The following is a 17,871-nucleotide window of genomic DNA, read 5'->3' as shown; positions in this document are numbered from 1 at the left end:
ATTTGAGTTCCAGATACTCCCAATTCCGCCTAGCAACATATTTCGAGTTCCGGATATTTCCAATTCCGCTGTCTGACAAATATTCGGAGTTCCACCCAGCAACAGTTTTCAAGCATAGGACATTTAACATTGATATTTTGAGTTCCAGATATTCCCAGTTCCGCGGCCCCGATTCGGGGCATAATTTGATTTTGCCCGCTTTCTCAGTCGCGCCAGGTGGCTATTGATAGAACTACCATTCAATTCAGAGCGCTTGCGCCAACTTGGGTGCTTGTGTTCGAATAGTGTTAAGTGAATCGTTTTGTTTTTTGTTTAGATTTAGAATTGTAACTGAAGGCTATGTGCTACTGCTAAAACTGTGTTTTGGTGTTTCTCTTGAGCTGAGTCAGTTTATTGCGGCGTTTAGAGTTCTTTGTACCCTATAATTATTACCAATAAATCCTACTTGCAATTTATTATAAGATTCAGTGTGGATACAGTTACAAAAGTCTGTTGAACTATGAGTTCTTACTACATAGTGTTGCTCCAGTATCACCCAAAACGACTTACTGAATAAGAAAAAAAGAAGTCGCGTTCTCGAAAATGCGAGTTCTCATCCCAAAGTTTCTGATTTTCTGTTTGAGTGTATCATTTTTTGTTGTGAATGCTGATTTACCTACAGATGATCAGGCTAATCTGAGCGGAAGAGTGTCTTCGACCGAAGGTAGGTTCCTGGCGGCTAAATACCGACGAAATACTTTAATTTCAAATTGATGCTGAATGAAATTGACATGAATCAGGAATGAATCCATTGTCTTGTAATCTCTATTATATTCTACAAGATGTTTGATGTCTCTGTATGCAATATTATTCAATTTGGGTACATTTTTATGTCGGCCCCATAAAAGCTTGGTTAGCTTAGTCCACTGGCATTTAATAATAAATGCTATCTGTTTATTTTGCTCAGTTCTGCGATCGAAACTACAAGATATTGCCGGAATGTAATAATTAAATAATAATTAAACCCAATAAGAAAAGTGTATTTCGAAGTTCATTACCTAGGTACCTAACGAAGGATTAAGATAAGTACAAACAGTAGCTTTTACTACTTGGGTATGTTGGCATATTTCTACTATAGTGAGGTCCACGTTATAATGACAGTATTTGATCAACTTAGGTTCGCTATCCTTGTCTATTATTCGACAAAGCCGTGTTACTATCCTTTTCTGGGTTCACAACGATGCCAATTATATTTTTGACAGTGTAGAAATATAATTAATTAATGCAGAGAATCGGCATCGCTATTCTATCTTTATCCGCTGCCATTATAACGTGGACCGCACTATATGGTATGCCTGTATTGAATTTAAACTTTTCAAACGATACACCAAGAATGTTGAGGTTAGGAAAATCAAATGCTTCTAAGTAACTTTAGTAAGAAAAGTCTAGTAGAAAAAGTCTAGTAAGTTGTAACTCAGGTTGTCATAGAATCCCCTTTTTAAGCATGAATTTATGTATAATCTCATCCAGAGAAGCACATTGAAGGGGATGCTGTGAGTTGTAATCTCCCGTTTCGTAAATATTTGGATTTCTGTGAGCCTTATAGGGCCCTCAGACTGCTGGAATTTAGACATTTTAAACTGTAATGTAATAAACTGAATTGTAATAATATTTACTCAGGTTATTATAAGGCCTCGAACCTCCCAATGGTAAACCTCAAAACCCCCCTGGAATTTTTAACCCCTCCCCCCCAAAAAAAAGAATCGCTAGCCGCTACTGCCCTGAGGACCTAAGGAAAATTTGAGGCTCTGAGAAATCATTGATTGAAATCACTGTTTTCATCAGTAAAAAATGAGTGATACAATTGAAATCAGTGTGGAGATCCCTGATTTAGTTCATTCATGAACAAATTATATGATTATTGCCTCTATAAAATTACCATACGGTTATTCTATAGTGTACTATGACCATGTTGAATATCCTTTAATATCGATTATACACTGCTTAACAATCATACATTCTCAATCAATATTCGGGAATGAAATAGAAAGGGCTATAAGCTTGTTTTCTATTCCCATCATACAGTAATTTTTTATCATTGATGCACAAATAAATACAAAAGTTTTTAGTGTGACTAGAATAAGAAATCTTGAGCTCTAGTCACGTAATGTAAAGAAAACGTTTTTCCATGTACCGTACCTATATATAAATAAAAAAACAAAATACACTGCTAACTAGAAACTTTTTCTAATGAAGATCAATTTTACATATCAATGTACCAACACATTGTGGAATATTAACTTTAAAAATAATAGTTTGATTCAAAAATTAAAAAAAAAACTTCAATTTAAATTGTACTATAATTCAAATAGAAACATATACGATCCATTATCAACAAAAAAGTGATGCAAAGTAATACGCTTTGTATTATCCAAAAATATATTTTTTAAAGGAAAGATTTTCTATTCTGTATGGTTCGGTTTGTTAATTTTTATTGATTTATCTTATAATGCAAAGGAGATGGAGATTGTTGCATTATTGAGACAGACTTTAGCAGTAGGCTATGCTCTTGGCGTTTACTTTACTACAACCTTAGACCAGTTATAGAATAGACACGCCCCATTGTATATTCTTACTTAAAGTCAATGAAGCCAACATCTACTGCCATATCGCCAAATCGTGACGTCAACATCGGATAGAAAACTTTTCTGTTGAGTTTGTTTACATTGTTTTCCATAGCAGATTGTGTCTATTTCAGCGGGAGCACAGCGGGAGTTTACCATTTTAATGAATAATAATTTACATTCTTCTGAAATAGACACAATCTGAAAGTTTTCTATCCGATGATGACGTCACGATTTGGCGATATGGCAGTAGATGTTGGCTTCAGAGGCTGGACTTCCCAGCGTGTCTATTCTATAACTGGTCTAAGACTACAACAAACCTCCAGCTAAATCTATCACTAAATATGCCTTATCTTACTTAATATACATTCGATCGATTTGTAATTAAATTTTCTAAAAAAAATATTCTTGTAACTTTTTCAGTCAATTGAAACAGTTTCTTTGTTGTTCAATAAAAAAACTAATTTAAACGGCTGCCATTTTGTTTTATGAATTTGAAAAATTGTCATATTTATTGTAGCTCTGTCCAGTTGTCGGGAATGTTTGTGCAAAGTTTCACTTTGGTATGTTCAGCCATTATTTAGAAAAAACAAAATGGCGGCTGTGTGAGTAAATAAGGACTTTCTGGCACTTAGTGCCGGTTGCACAACACCCGGTTAAATTATAACAGTGATTAATTCCACGAGAACCAATCAGAGAAGCCGTCTTTTCAAAAACGCCTTCTCTGATTGCTTTTCGTGGAAATAATCACGATTAAAATTTAACCGGCTTTTGTGCAACCGGCACTAAGGCCCGATTTCACCAAACACCAAACCAACAGTTTAACGAAATGAAAACTGCTGTTTGGCCGCAACCGACAGAATCGAATTTCACCACACCCGTTTAGGGTCACGTGACTTCGAAAACTCCAGTTCAAACTGAATGTTTATAGTGAGGTCCAGGTTATAATGGCAGTGTAGGAAGATAGGAGAAAAGGGTTGCCAGATCTCAGCCTTGCCACCCAAACAGCTGATACTGGTATATCTGATAAATTTAACTGTTCATTATTGCTGAAAATAATTAATCATATTTTATTTGTCAAGCAAATATATTTTTTAAAGATGTAATAATAAATTTTCATGATTGAGATTAAATATTTTGTCAATTATTTGAATTTCTACATTGTTGATAAACGATGTGGCAACATCGCAAAGCGTGAAAGAGATAGCGCCATCTGCTTTGTTGAATGATAGACAAGGATAGCAACACCATTGCAAATCACACACTGCCATTATAACGTGAACCTCACTTTTCACACACTAATGTATTGTCATTTCAAATGTTGTTCAATACTCAGTTGATTATTTTTATATTGTTTCGAATTAGTTATAAGTTAGTTAGTTAATTCATTAGGCAGTAGTTTATTAAAATTGTTGAATTCGCTTCCTATTTTTAACCACTCCAACTGTTTTAATTTATTTGAATAATATGTCTTCTTACATTGAATAATATTAAAAAAAATTCTATTAGATCAATCAGAACTGTTCACATATATGCATAGGCTCCCTCTAAACGTTTTCACACTTAACGTTTTCTCCAAGAGTTTCTTATTAAGCTACCTATTATATACACTCAATTAAAACTAATTAACAGATAAAAACGAATATTTTTTTTATAACAAATAATACCTATAACTAATTTACAACACTGGAAAAACTATTGAAACAAGAAAAAGGCAACTTTTATATATTTGAAGCTTTGAGTTACCTTTTTAATGACTGTTTGGTTTGCAAGGGCATTTTTCCAAGTGTATTGAAAAACATTAAGGTAATACTTGTACATAAAAAATGCGTTAAAAAAACTTGAAAAGTTTCAGACCATTATCAATTGTACCTGTGCTATCCAAAGTATTCAAGGCCATAATGCAAGACCAGATATCAAATCTTTTTGAAAGCTTTGGTATTTTTACTGAAAAACAATTTGGCTTCAGGCTATGTAGAAATACTAATAATAGTCTAGTAAATAGAGCTGTTGATTATTTGGATAAGGGTATTTCTGTTAGCTTCAGGCTTCAGGTCATATGACATGTCTAAAGCTTTCGATACTGTTAAGCATAACATAGGCTATTTGGTAACAAACTTTCTCATTATGGCTGCAATTCTGAATCAATCAATCTGGTTATGTCATATTTAAAGGACCGCAACCAGTTTGTTTACAAAGATGGTCAGTTCTCTATAAGGGCAGAAAGGTTAGATATAGGGTCCCTTAAGGCTCCATACTTGGAACAATACTCTTTAATAGCCTATATTTAATGACATAATTTTGTAATATAGAAGGTACTCATAAAGTAGGATTTCTTTTTGCTGATGATTTCAATCTCAAAGTTAGTTGTAAATCCAAAACAGGGGTACAACATTTTCTAGTTGATCTCTACTCCTTAATGGTTCGTGTGCTAGTAATAATCTCTCATAGAACCTAGAAAAAATCTGATATTATGTTCACTTACAATAGAAATTTAATTAATGGAGTAGGGACTGCACCTTTAGAATTTTTAGGTACTGTTCTTGATTCAAAACTTAATTGGCAACCACATGCAGAGTTCATTAGTAGAAGACTAGCAAAGGGCATCTACTTGCTGAGAAGGTTAATGCAAATTTAAACTCAAAATTTACAGTCCTAGTTCATAAAAACATATGAATACACTAACATATGATCAAAATAAGAATCTTCCAGTAGTATTTATTTATTTAATTCATATCACTTGAAAATGGCATAAATGACCGATACATGTTGTGATAAAATATTTAAAAAAAGGGTACTGAGATTTTTATTTTCTTTATATTTATATTACAAGTAGCCCTATACAAGAAATAGATGAATAAGATGGATATAATGTATTTGGAGGTGATACAGCTTTTGATATAAATCAAGAAACTTGTCATTTATACAATTTAAAAAATTTATTGAGACAATTCAATCTTAGACTTTTTAATACTCTGCCTACAAGAGATCAAGCATGTCTTGATAACGTTTTCTCTAATACTCATCCTGATACGACAATTTCAAGTGTCATGGAATTCCCATATTCAGATCATGACTGTGTGATTATATGTGTACCGGATTGTTCTATTAGGACCAGTATTAACAAATTTGTTGCAATTACTACAAGACCTGTCTGTCACTATAGATAAGATGTTACAATTTAACCAGGTTCTGACTTTGGTAGACTGGAAGGCTGTCTTGTATAAGCCAGATGCCAACGTCATGTTCGAATCCTTTCTTAATGTGGTTTTGTATTATTTCAATCTGACTATTCCCAAAATGACCTGCAGGAAAAATAAATCCTTAGTTAAGAATAGAAAGAGAACCAAACGTAAGGCTGACTGGTATACAACTGAGCTTGAAAGGTTGAAAATTTTATTAACTATCTCTCATGAAAACTTTAAAAAAGTAAATACCGAACATGCTAAAACTGTTTATCAGAGATGTAGAGCACTGTACAAAAAGTCATTAGGTGAGGCCAAGAGAGAGTCTATTGTTTCAATTATTGAGTCCTCGAATAACAGTTGCAGGAAAGCATGGCAAATAATCAAAACGATATCTTCAAGTAAATGTGCTCAAGGTTCCACCACTCCAATGCCAAATATTTTGAATGAATATTTCATACGATCGGTTGATGATGTCCATGAAAAGATAGTGAAGCCATCCATATCAGCCATCGAAATGCTTAATGAAAGTGTTGATAAAGAGCATAATGCCACTTTTTGTTTTCATGAAGTCAGTCAAGAAGTTATCTCTAGAGTAGTTTATAATCTAAAGCCATCTAAAAGCGAGGATTTCTATGGCCTATCCAGTTGCCTTCTTAATAGTATTGCAGGTGCAGTGGTACCAGCACTGACTCGATGTATAAATATCTGCATTTCAAAAGGTATTTTTACTTTCCTTGCCCTACTACCATAGGTAAGGAAAGTATTGCTTTCCAAAAAAAATTAAGGTACCCCAATTTCAAGTTTTCTATACGTTTCAAGGTGCCCTGAGTCCAAAAACATGATTTTTGGGTGTTGGTCTGTGTGTGTGTGTGTGTGTGTGTGTGTGTGTGTGTGTGTGTGTGTGTGTGTGTGTGTGTGTGTGTGTGTGTGTGTGTGTGTGTGTGTGTGTGTGTGTGTGCGTGTGCGTGTGAACACGATAACTCCATTTCTAATTAACCGATTGACTTGAAATTTTAAACTTAAGGTCCTTATAAAATGAGGACACGACAATAAGAAATTCAATTCAAGATGGCGGATAATTACTAAAAAACCATGTTTTTCACGATTTTCTCAAAAACGGCTCTAACGATTTTCTTCAAATTAATACCATAGATAGCTATTTAAAAGCCCTATCAACTGACATGAGTCTCATCTCTGGGAAAATTGCAGGAGCTCCATAATATTCATGAGAAAAATGGCGGATAGTTACTAAAAAACCATGTTTTTCACGGTTTTCTCGAAAACGGCTCTAACGATTTTGTTCAAATTAATACCATAGATAGCTATTTAAAAGCCCTATCAACTGACATGAAACTCATTTCTGGGAAAATTGCAGGAGCTCCATAATATTCATGAGAAAAATGGCGGATAGTTACTAATAAACCATGTTTTTCACGGTTTTCTCGAAAACGGCTCTAACGATTTTCTTCAAATTTATACCATAGATAGCTATTTATAAGCCCTATCAACTGACATGAGTCTCATTTCTGGGAAAATTGCAGGAGGTCCGTAATATTCTTGAGAAAAATGGCAGATAATTACTAAATAACCATGTCTTTCACGTTTTTACTTTCCTTGCCCTACTACCATAGGTAAGGAAAGTATTGCTTTCCAAAAAAAATTAAGGTACCCTAATTTCAAGTTTTCTATACGTTTCAAGGTCCCCTGAGTCCAAAAAAATGATTTTTGGGTGTTGGTCTGTGTGTGTGTGTGTGGTGTGTGTGTGTGTGTGTGTGTGTGTGTGTGTGTGTGTGTGTGTGTATGTGTGTGTGTGTATGTGTGTATGTCTGTGAACACGATAACTCCATTCCTAATCAACCGATTGACTTGAAATTTTAAACTTAAGGTCCTTATACCATGAGGATCTGACAATAAGAAATTCAATAAAATTGAATTCAAAATGGCGGAAAAAATGGCGGATAATTACTAAAAAACCATGTTTTTCACGGTTTTCTCGAAAACGGCTCTAACGATTTTCTTCAAATTTATACCATGGATAGCTATTTATAAGCCCTATCAACTGACATGAGTCTCATTTCTGGGAAAATTGCAGGAGCTCCGTAATATTCTTTTGAAAAATGGCGGATAATCACTAAAAAACCATGTTATTCACGGTTTTCTCGAAAACGGCTCTAACGATTTTCTTTAAATTCATACCATGGATAGCTATTTATAAGCCCTATCAACTGACATGAGTCCCATTTCTGAGAAAATTGCAGGAGCTCCGTTATATACTTGAGAAAAATGGCGGATAATTACTAAAAAACCATGTTTTTCACGATTTTCTCGAAATAACTTGACCAATTTTTTTCAAATTCATACTCTGTATAGTTATTTATCAGCTCTATTAACTGGCATGAGTCTCCTTTCTGGGATACTAATGGGGGGTCCACCCCATCCTTGAGAAATGGACTTTGTAACCTCCTTTGTCGTGCATGAGGTAGGTAGGTAGAGCAGTTCATAAAAAGAACACATAGTCGAGATATTTCATCTGTAGAACAGCTGTTATGACGACTTTAAAAAAATGACGACTAAAAAAAAATCATCGAATTTCACAATTTACACAAAAGAAAAAGTACTCTGAAAACAATTATATATACACATATACAAAAGTCTGATCGTAGTTTCAAATATGAGCAAGGAAAGTTGTGTGAGTGTACCACACCAGATTTTTTTCGAAAACGGGTCTAACGATTTTCTTCAAATTTATACCATAGATAGCTATTTATAAGCCCTATCAACTGACATGAGTCTCATTTCTGGGAAAATTGCAGGAGGTCCGTAATATTCTTGAGAAAAATGGCAGATAATTACTAAATAACCATGTCTTTCACGTTTTTACTTTCCTTGCCCTACTACCATAGGTAAGGAAAGTATTGCTTTCCAAAAAAAATTAAGGTACCCTAATTTCAAGTTTTCTATACGTTTCAAGGTCCCCTGAGTCCAAAAAAATGATTTTTGGGTGTTGGTCTGTGTGTGTGTGTGTGTGTGTGTGTGTGTGTGTGTGTGTGTGTGTGTTGTGTGTGTGTGTGTGTATGTGTGTATGTCTGTGAACACGATAACTCCATTCCTAATCAACCGATTGACTTGAAATTTTAAACTTAAGGTCCTTATACCATGAGGATCTGACAATAAGAAATTCAATAAAATTGAATTCAAAATGGCGGAAAAAATGGCGGATAATTACTAAAAAACCATGTTTTTCACGGTTTTCTCGAAAACGGCTCTAACGATTTTCTTCAAATTTATACCATGGATAGCTATTTATAAGCCCTATCAACTGACATGAGTCTCATTTCTGGGAAAATTGCAGGAGCTCCGTAATATTCTTTTGAAAAATGGCGGATAATCACTAAAAAACCATGTTATTCACGGTTTTCTCGAAAACGGCTCTAACGATTTTCTTTAAATTCATACCATGGATAGCTATTTATAAGCCCTATCAACTGACATGAGTCCCATTTCTGAGAAAATTGCAGGAGCTCCGTTATATACTTGAGAAAAATGGCGGATAATTACTAAAAAACCATGTTTTTCACGATTTTCTCGAAATAACTTGACCAATTTTTTTCAAATTCATACTCTGTATAGTTATTTATCAGCTCTATTAACTGGCATGAGTCTCCTTTCTGGGATACTAATGGGGGGTCCACCCCATCCTTGAGAAATGGACTTTGTAACCTCCTTTGTCGTGCATGAGGTAGGTAGGTAGAGCAGTTCATAAAAAGAACACATAGTCGAGATATTTCATCTGTAGAACAGCTGTTATGACGACTTTAAAAAAATGACGACTAAAAAAAAATCATCGAATTTCACAATTTACACAAAAGAAAAAGTACTCTGAAAACAATTATATATACACATATACAAAAGTCTGATCGTAGTTTCAAATATGAGCAAGGAAAGTTGTGTGAGTGTACCACACCAGATTTTTTTCGAAAACGGGTCTAACGATTTTCTTCAAATTTATACCATAGATAGCTATTTATAAGCCCTATCAACTGACATGAGTCTAATTTCTTGGAAAATTGCAGGAGCTCCGTAATATTCCTGAGAAGAATGAATTTTGTTGAATTTCTATCACGATTTTCTCGAAAATGACTTGACCGATTTTTATAAAATTCATACCCTGTATAGTTATATATCAGCTCTATTAACTGGAATGAGTCTCCTCCCTGAGAAACTAACAGGGGTCCACCTCATCCCTGAGAAATTTACTTTGTAACCTCTTTCTCGTGAGTGAGGTAGGTAGGTAGAGCAGTTTATTCAAAAGAACACATGTCGATATTTTATCTGTCGAACAGCTGTCTGTTTTGATAACTTTCAAAAATCCTGAAATTTCATAATTCGAACAAAGGAAAATGTACTCTGAACACAATAACAATAGTATAATCATAGTTATTTAGCCGCCAATCGGCATAATGTTATTCCCCATAGATCAATTAGCAAGGAAAGTTGTGTGAGTGTACTACACCAGATTTTTCCTAATGTGTTAAAAGTGTCTAAGGTCGTTCCGGTTTATAACAAAGGTTCTAAAGAAGAACCGTCTAGCTTTAGACCTATTCAGATAGTGCCAATGTTTTCAAAAGTGCTAGAGATTGTCATGTACATACAGGTATACGAATATTTGATAAATATTGAAGTGTTATCAGAACATCAATTCGGTTTTGTGAAGGGAAGATCTACCACTGACGCCTTTGATTCCCTGATAAAATTTGTGATCGAATCATTTGAGAGTAAGTCTTTTGCTCAGGCCACATTCTGTGACCTGAGCAAAGCATTTGACTGCGTGGAACACAATATCCTGCTGGATAAATTGGCATTTTATGGAATCACTGGGAAGAGTCTCAGTCTTTTTAGATCCTACCTTAGTAAACGAAAACAGGTTGTATGTGTGGGCAATAATAAATCAGATCTTGCCAGAGTGAAGTATGGTGTCCCCCAAGGATCAATTTTGGGACCTCACTTATTTGTGATTATGATTAATGATCTCCCTCTCTCACTCAATAGTAAGTCTGTGTTGTACGCTGATGATACCACTTTTTTTCATTCTCACTTAGATGCACACACACTAAAGAATATGACAGCTAATACGTTAATAGAAGCTTCCAAATGGTTCAGAGCGAATGGCTTCAATTTAAATGATGACAAAACTCAGTTTCTGACATTTAGCCAGAGAGATCACACACTAAACAACAGCAATAGTATCAAGTTCCTTGGATTAATGTTTGACCCCAAGTTGACGTGGGAACCCCACATAAATTTCATTACTGGTAGGCTAGCTAGAGTTATTTATTTACTGAGACAATTGAAAACTTTAGTTCCAGAACAATATCTCAGGAGCTCATACTTTGCCTTTTTTCAAAGCCCATGGTATTTTAATATATGGGAACAGCAGCCACATGAACAAAGTATTACTATTGCAAAAAAAGCAGTCAGAGTTTTGTCAGGTGCAGACTATCTGAGCCACTGTCGACCTCTTTTCAAGAAACTCAAACTATTAACAGCCATAAATTTCTATATCTACAATGTAACTCTTTATACAATGAAAAACTTACCTAATTTGAAGACAAGATGCAAAATTCATGCTCATGATCACATCAAATTGATATACCATCCACAAGCATGAAGCATTATGACAGCATAGGACTAAGGATCTGTAAAAAGTTATCTACAGAGATCAAATGTGCTAACATTGTTCATTTCAAAAAAATACTTTTTAATTGGCTTGTTGAAAGACCGTTTTAATGTTTGAACGAATTTTTTGATAGTACCTGAATGAATGTATTTTGTGTTCTATATTTCGTTTAATGTGTGACTTTGTCAATTACAATAAAGGGTTTATGACAGTAAAATTTATTTATTTTATTTTTATTGAAATATGTGTCGATTTTCATCGATAAATGATAAATTGTTGAGAAGATTTTTTTGAATTGTATATTTTTGGCTTCAAAATTTTCTGAAATAACTTAATTTATTCAAAGTGCGGTGATATTAAATGCAATATTCGACTATAATTTGGTATTTTAATCATTCTAAATTCAAAATTTCTTGCTCATATATATTTTTGGACAGAACTTTGAACTTTAACTTTTCTCAGTAAGAACATAACCTATTTTTTTGGACATTTTATTATTTATCAAAATTTGGGAACATAATAGTTTTGGGCTATGCATGTTGTCTATCCCGATCATATTCATATGATTTGTAATTATATCAACAAATAAATAAATAAATAAAGATTGATGTAGAGACGTATTCATAAAGTTTGTGTAAGAGTATACAAAAACATGAATTATTTTCAAGGGTATCCAGGTATTTCGGGTTTCCATACAGCCAACTCATAGTTCAATCACATTAAACTTAAATATGTAAATTATATTTAGATATTTGAAAATTCAATGAAATTATATTACCATTCAGGTTGGGATACAATAAAGAGGTTTAGGTTGAGATACTATCTATATGTTTTGCGGTATAAGATTGATAAAATTATATAATTTACCTATTTATCATAATCATCCTTCAATCATTAGCTCTTATTATTATAGCAGATAAAGTTTGGATTTTTCAAAGAACTAAATTATTGATAGGCCAAATTGATAAAATTAATTTGTCGATACCGTAATGTACTTTAATGTATTTCAATATAAACTTGCCGAACAAAGCTATATATTTTCTCTATTGTTATAGCTATAGTGAGGTCCACGTTATAATGACAGTATTTGATCAACTTTGGTTTTGCTACCCTTGTCTATCTTTCGACAAAGCCGGTGGTACTATCCTTTTCTAGGTCCACAACGATGACAATTATGTTTTTGACAGTGTAGAAATATAATAAGTTAATGCAGAGAATCGGCATCGCTATTCTTCTATCTTTATTCACTGCCATTATAACGTGGACCACACTATAGTATTTATATGGTTATTTTGATGTTTTCAAAGATTGCAACTGAATTTGAGTATGTCAGAAAAAGTTTAGCAATTCGTAGATTCAATTGGATATTGGAAGTAGTTTAATAATTGCTTGGAAAGTAAATGATAATTGATCATGGCCAGATATCATCACCATAAACGTTGTAGTTGAATTCACCAAGTAATTCTGAAGCAAAACAAAAGGACCTCCATCTCCCTCAATACGAACAAAATAAACTGACACTTCCTTATTAACATGTTAGGCAGGGAGTCTAAACCATTGTGGCAACATGCTGACTATACTATTAATAAACACTAATCAAATAAAGCCAGTGCACTTCACCTAGTGAATAATTCGGCTATTACGAATTCTTATCCTATCTTTTCCTACAGTAATTCTTGATGAAGAAATAATACAAAACTTGATTTTGTATGCTCATGGCATCATCATCAATATTTTATAGTGACACGTTCTAAAGTCAGCGTCTGATAAACATTGCCATTCTTATGATTGTATTATCAACATCTTATTCTTCCAATTGCTATCCTTGTCAGTCATTAAATAATCAAATCAGCTCTATCCTTTACCAACTCACGCCTTTGCGAAATTGTTTATGCGGTAGGTGGAAATATAATAAACTATTAAATTATTCGATCTCAAAAATTATAAAAAATATTTTTAAATCATAAAAATAGGCTATATATATATATATATATATATATATATATATATATATATATATATATATATATATATATATATATATATATATACAGGGTGTTTCAGAAGTAGTGTCGAGAATTTTAGGGTATTGTACCTGGATGCTAGGAGACTACAAATGTCATATTTGAAGTGTCCAAAACTCAGCGGTTATCCTTATAGCTGCCATTTTGTTTTTTTCACTTAAAAATTTTTATCTCAAGAACGAAATGTTGTATTGATCTGAAATTTGGCATGAATATTTATGCTATAAAGACTCAACTATAAAAAATAAAAAAAAATTTTTTCGTTGAAATTTTTCAAAATGGCGGCCATTTTAAATTTTTGATGGCGAATATCTCGAAAACCGTCCATTTTACAGAAAATTTACAAGAGACAAAAAAGTTAGCAAATTTTTTCACAATTCCAATGATACCTAATTTATTAAGATTGGTCGAAGAATAACAGAGAAATTAATTTTTTTCGTACTGCATGCATGACCACTTTTCACCATTTAAAGATCAATATTAATTTTTTAATTCCAGATGTATTTAAGATGAAGCTTTGAAACTCGGTATGGCTCCATATGGGCAAACAGATGATTTTACAATGGTTTTCAGATGATAATGTTTGTCTTGTAAAAGTATTGTTGTTTCATTAAAAGTAAAGAACCAGATGTAGTGCTTCCTATTTCTTAGTCTCACGTTTCCTAGGTCTTATTTCTATCTTAAATTTCCAGTTTCAATATTTTCTTACGTTGCTTCTACACAAATATTTAATTATTGTAATGGAATTTAGTTCGCTGGAGTACACCGATATTCACTTCATGTATGGAGCAGCTCTTGGCAATGCGACCGAAGCAAGAAGAATGTATGCAGCTGCATTTCCAAACCGCCGTCTCCCTTCCGACAAGGTGTTCACAAGAACTCCGAAACAGTACGAAAAAAATTAATTTCTCTGTTATTCTTCGACCAATCTTAATAAATTAGGTATCATTGGAATCGTGAAAAAATTTGCTAACTTTTTTGTCTCTTGTAAATTTTCTGTAAAATGGACGGTTTTCGAGATATTCGCCATCAAAAATTTAAAATGGCCGTCTCCCTTCCGACAAGGTGTTCACAAGAACTCACAATCGGCTGAGAGAAGTTGGTTCATTTGAACGGAACAGGGTAATTGCTGGTAGGCCTCGAGCAGTTCGAAATGTTGCTTTTGAAGAGGAAGTATTGCAGAAATTCGATTTCAATCCTAGAACGAGTACGAGAGCAGTTGCAAAGCAAATCAATTCAAGTGCTTCTTCTGTGTGGCGTGTACTAAACAAGGAAAGACTTCACCCCTTCCGCTTTCAAAAAGTTCACTCATTGGTTGAACGCGACTATGAGACAAGAGTAAACTGTGCCCGTTGGTTTCTTCAGCAAGACATTATCCAACCAAATTTTCTAGAAAATGTGTTATTTACCGATGAGTCCAGCTTTACAAGAGAAGGAATCTTCAACTCTCGCAACAATCACGTCTGGGCCTTAGACAATCCTCATGAGGTCAAAGTGCGTGGTTATCAGCATAGATTTTCGCTGAATGTTTGGACGGGTATCTTAGGTAATCGCGTGATTGGACCATACATTCTTCCTAATCGTCTGAATTCTCCCACGTACATTACTTTTTTAAGAGACATACTACCAGAACTTTTGGAAGATGTGCCTCTTGCAAACAGATATAATATTTGGTTTCAACATGATGGTGCCCCTGCTCATTTCGGAAATGTTGTTACGGACTTTCTGAACATGACCTATCGTCAGCGGTGGATTGGGCGGGGTGGACCAGTACCGTGGCCCGCACGTTCACCTGACCTCAACCCTTTAGATTTTTTTTTCTGGGGCCATATGAAAGACCTTGTTTACAGCACGCCAGTAGAAAACGAAGAAGACCTTGTGGCAAGAGTGGTTGCTGCAGCAGGTGCCATTCAAGATGATGAAAATGCTTTTATAGCAGTTCGACGGTCCATGATTGAAAGGTGCAGACTGTGTAATCAAGTTGAAGGACGGCATTTTGAGCAATTGCTGCATTAGTATCAGTGAACCGATTTGAGTGAAATTAATATTTTTCAATGTAAAATAAAATTTGGAGGAAAGTTATTCTTGTATATTTCTGTAATAAGAACGGTTTTCATGAAATTATAAAAAAAATTAATATTGATCTTTAAATGGTGAAAAGTGGTCATGCATGCAGTACGAAAAAAATTAATTTCTCTGTTATTCTTCGACCAATCTTAATAAATTAGGTATCATTGGAATCGTGAAAAAATTTGCTAACTTTTTTGTCTCTTGTAAATTTTCTGTAAAATGGACGGTTTTCGAGATATTCGCCATCAAAAATTTAAAATGGCCGCCATTTTGAAAAATTCCAACGAAAAAATTTTTTTTATTTTTTATAGTTGAGTCTTTATAGCATAAATATTCATGCCAAATTTCAGATCAATACAACATTTCGTTCTTGAGATAAAAATTTTTAAGTGAAAAAAACAAAATGGCAGCTATAAGGATAACCGCTGAGTTTTGGACACTTCAAATATGACATTTGTAGTCTCCTAGCATCCAGGTACAATACCCTAAAATTCTCGACACTACTTCTGAAACACCCTGTATATATGATTCGATGAATATGTATAACGTAATACAGGATGGGTGAAAAGTCCGAGAACGGCTTAATATCTCATACACAAGGGTAATTCGACGGTGGGTGTGATTGGAGATCCTAATAAAATCGAAAATACTATTTTACTGTAACTTAGAAAATCTGGTCCGCCATCTTGGATCCGCAATTTTGAATACAACTTTGTTTTTTTAAATAGGAAGGTGGTCATGCGATACATGATTTCGATACGGAATTTCAAGAAAAAATAAATGGCGGAAACCGCATATCGATATCTCACAACGTTTCGAAGATATTCAAATTATTAATCAATACTATTCAAAGCAGAAAGCGAAGAAAAAAGTATGAGAACGGCTTAGTATTTCATTAAAAAATGTGATTTCAAGGTGGGTGTGATTGGGGATCCTACTGAAATTGAAAATACTACTTTACTATGACTTTGAAAATCTGGTACGTCATCTTGGAACCGCCATATTGAATACAACTAATTTTTTTTAAATGGGGGTTGGTCATGCGAGACTTAATTTCAATACGGATTTCCAAGACAACATGAATGGCGAAAACCGCACATTGATATCTCAAACCGTTTTGAAGATTCGTATACTTGTTACAATTTGTAAAAAGTTATCGCATTTCAAACCTATGAGAATATCATATCGGAAAGCTATTCAATTAACCTGGCTAATTTCAAGTGGAACTCACATGACTCCGTCTTACAAACCATTTTCTTATCAATAAATAGGAGTTGAATAGAATATCATTTTCTCAATAAATAGAAGTTCGTTTTCATTCCAAACTAAAGTAAATAGCTCTATCATACAATGATAACACAAATATCATTCTCACACATGATTAGGGTGATATCATAAAAAGCGTTAAGGGCTTACTCTTTACCTGCTTGAAGTTTTGAATAAATATTCTCGTCGGATTCTCATTGTTGTGATAAAAAATTTGAAGGTTTAGGAAGGAGCTTTAAGTCTTGTTCACTTCATGTATGTAAGTAAAATAGCATTAGCAAAGGAATCCCTGCTATCTTTACTAGCTCCATAATCAGAATGGAAACATGAATGGTTTATCAGTACTGATGATTACAGTAGATGGAATAAAATCAGAGATAAAAAACAGTAGCTGTTGCATCGGTAGCGTGGCCTTTCCTGCGAAGAACTGCTATCTTTACTCAACTTGTTACTGCTATCTGTCCAAAAACTCAACTGTTACTGTTATTTGTATGGAGTTGATGGGTGGACTCTCGTGTAGTGGCATTTCTCACAGTAACTTAAACTAGCTACACACACATCGATTTGGACGTTCGATAAAAATTCCTACGAATTCTTACCGTACGACCAAAATTTGAAGTAGTTTTCAGACACATCGATTTTATAACGATTTCAATCGTGGTGGTGCATTTTTATTGATTCGCTCCAGCTGCTTGCCATCTGGTTGCTTTGTGGTAGTAAAGCCGATGGAACGCTAGACGTTCAAACAAAATCGGCTTGTTCACACATCAATTTTGGATACAATAAAAATTGAACGTACATTTTTTTATTGTGGCGCAATGAAATCAATGGTTGATTACAAACACATCGATCAACGATTTTTAACGTACGGACGCTGTGTAGCAGTCGTCTTTTGTCTCGACTATATGCTACCGTCGTGTAGTGCTCGTTCAGTAGTCGTGAATACAGTGTAGTGGAGGAATGAGTTTAGTCTATTGTTCTATTTAGGTAGGAATTGAAATGGTGAGCGGTTCTGACAAACGGTATTTGAAATAGGATATTAA

The 17,871-nt window shown here is 34.0% G+C and overlaps 1 protein-coding gene across 2 annotated transcripts in view; it reads left to right on the top strand.

The window, feature by feature from the left end:
• Positions 1–249: 249 nt before the first annotated feature.
• LOC111049300 (low-density lipoprotein receptor-related protein 1) overlaps positions 250–17,871 on the top strand; it is a 189,847-nt gene continuing 172,225 nt past the window's right edge. For both annotated transcript variants that reach the window (XM_039441555.1, XM_039441554.1), the window contains exon 1: positions 250–703. In XM_039441555.1, coding sequence (XP_039297489.1) covers positions 583–703 — 121 coding nt within the window. In that variant the 5' untranslated portion in view covers positions 250–582. The remainder of the gene's footprint in view (positions 704–17,871) is intronic.

This window comes from Nilaparvata lugens, chromosome X (genome assembly GCF_014356525.2).
Source record: "Nilaparvata lugens isolate BPH chromosome X, ASM1435652v1, whole genome shotgun sequence".
Taxonomy (NCBI): Eukaryota; Metazoa; Arthropoda; class Insecta; order Hemiptera; family Delphacidae; genus Nilaparvata; species Nilaparvata lugens.
The sequence above is the reverse complement of the archived record's forward strand: the minus strand, read 5'-3'. Positions and strand labels throughout refer to the sequence as shown.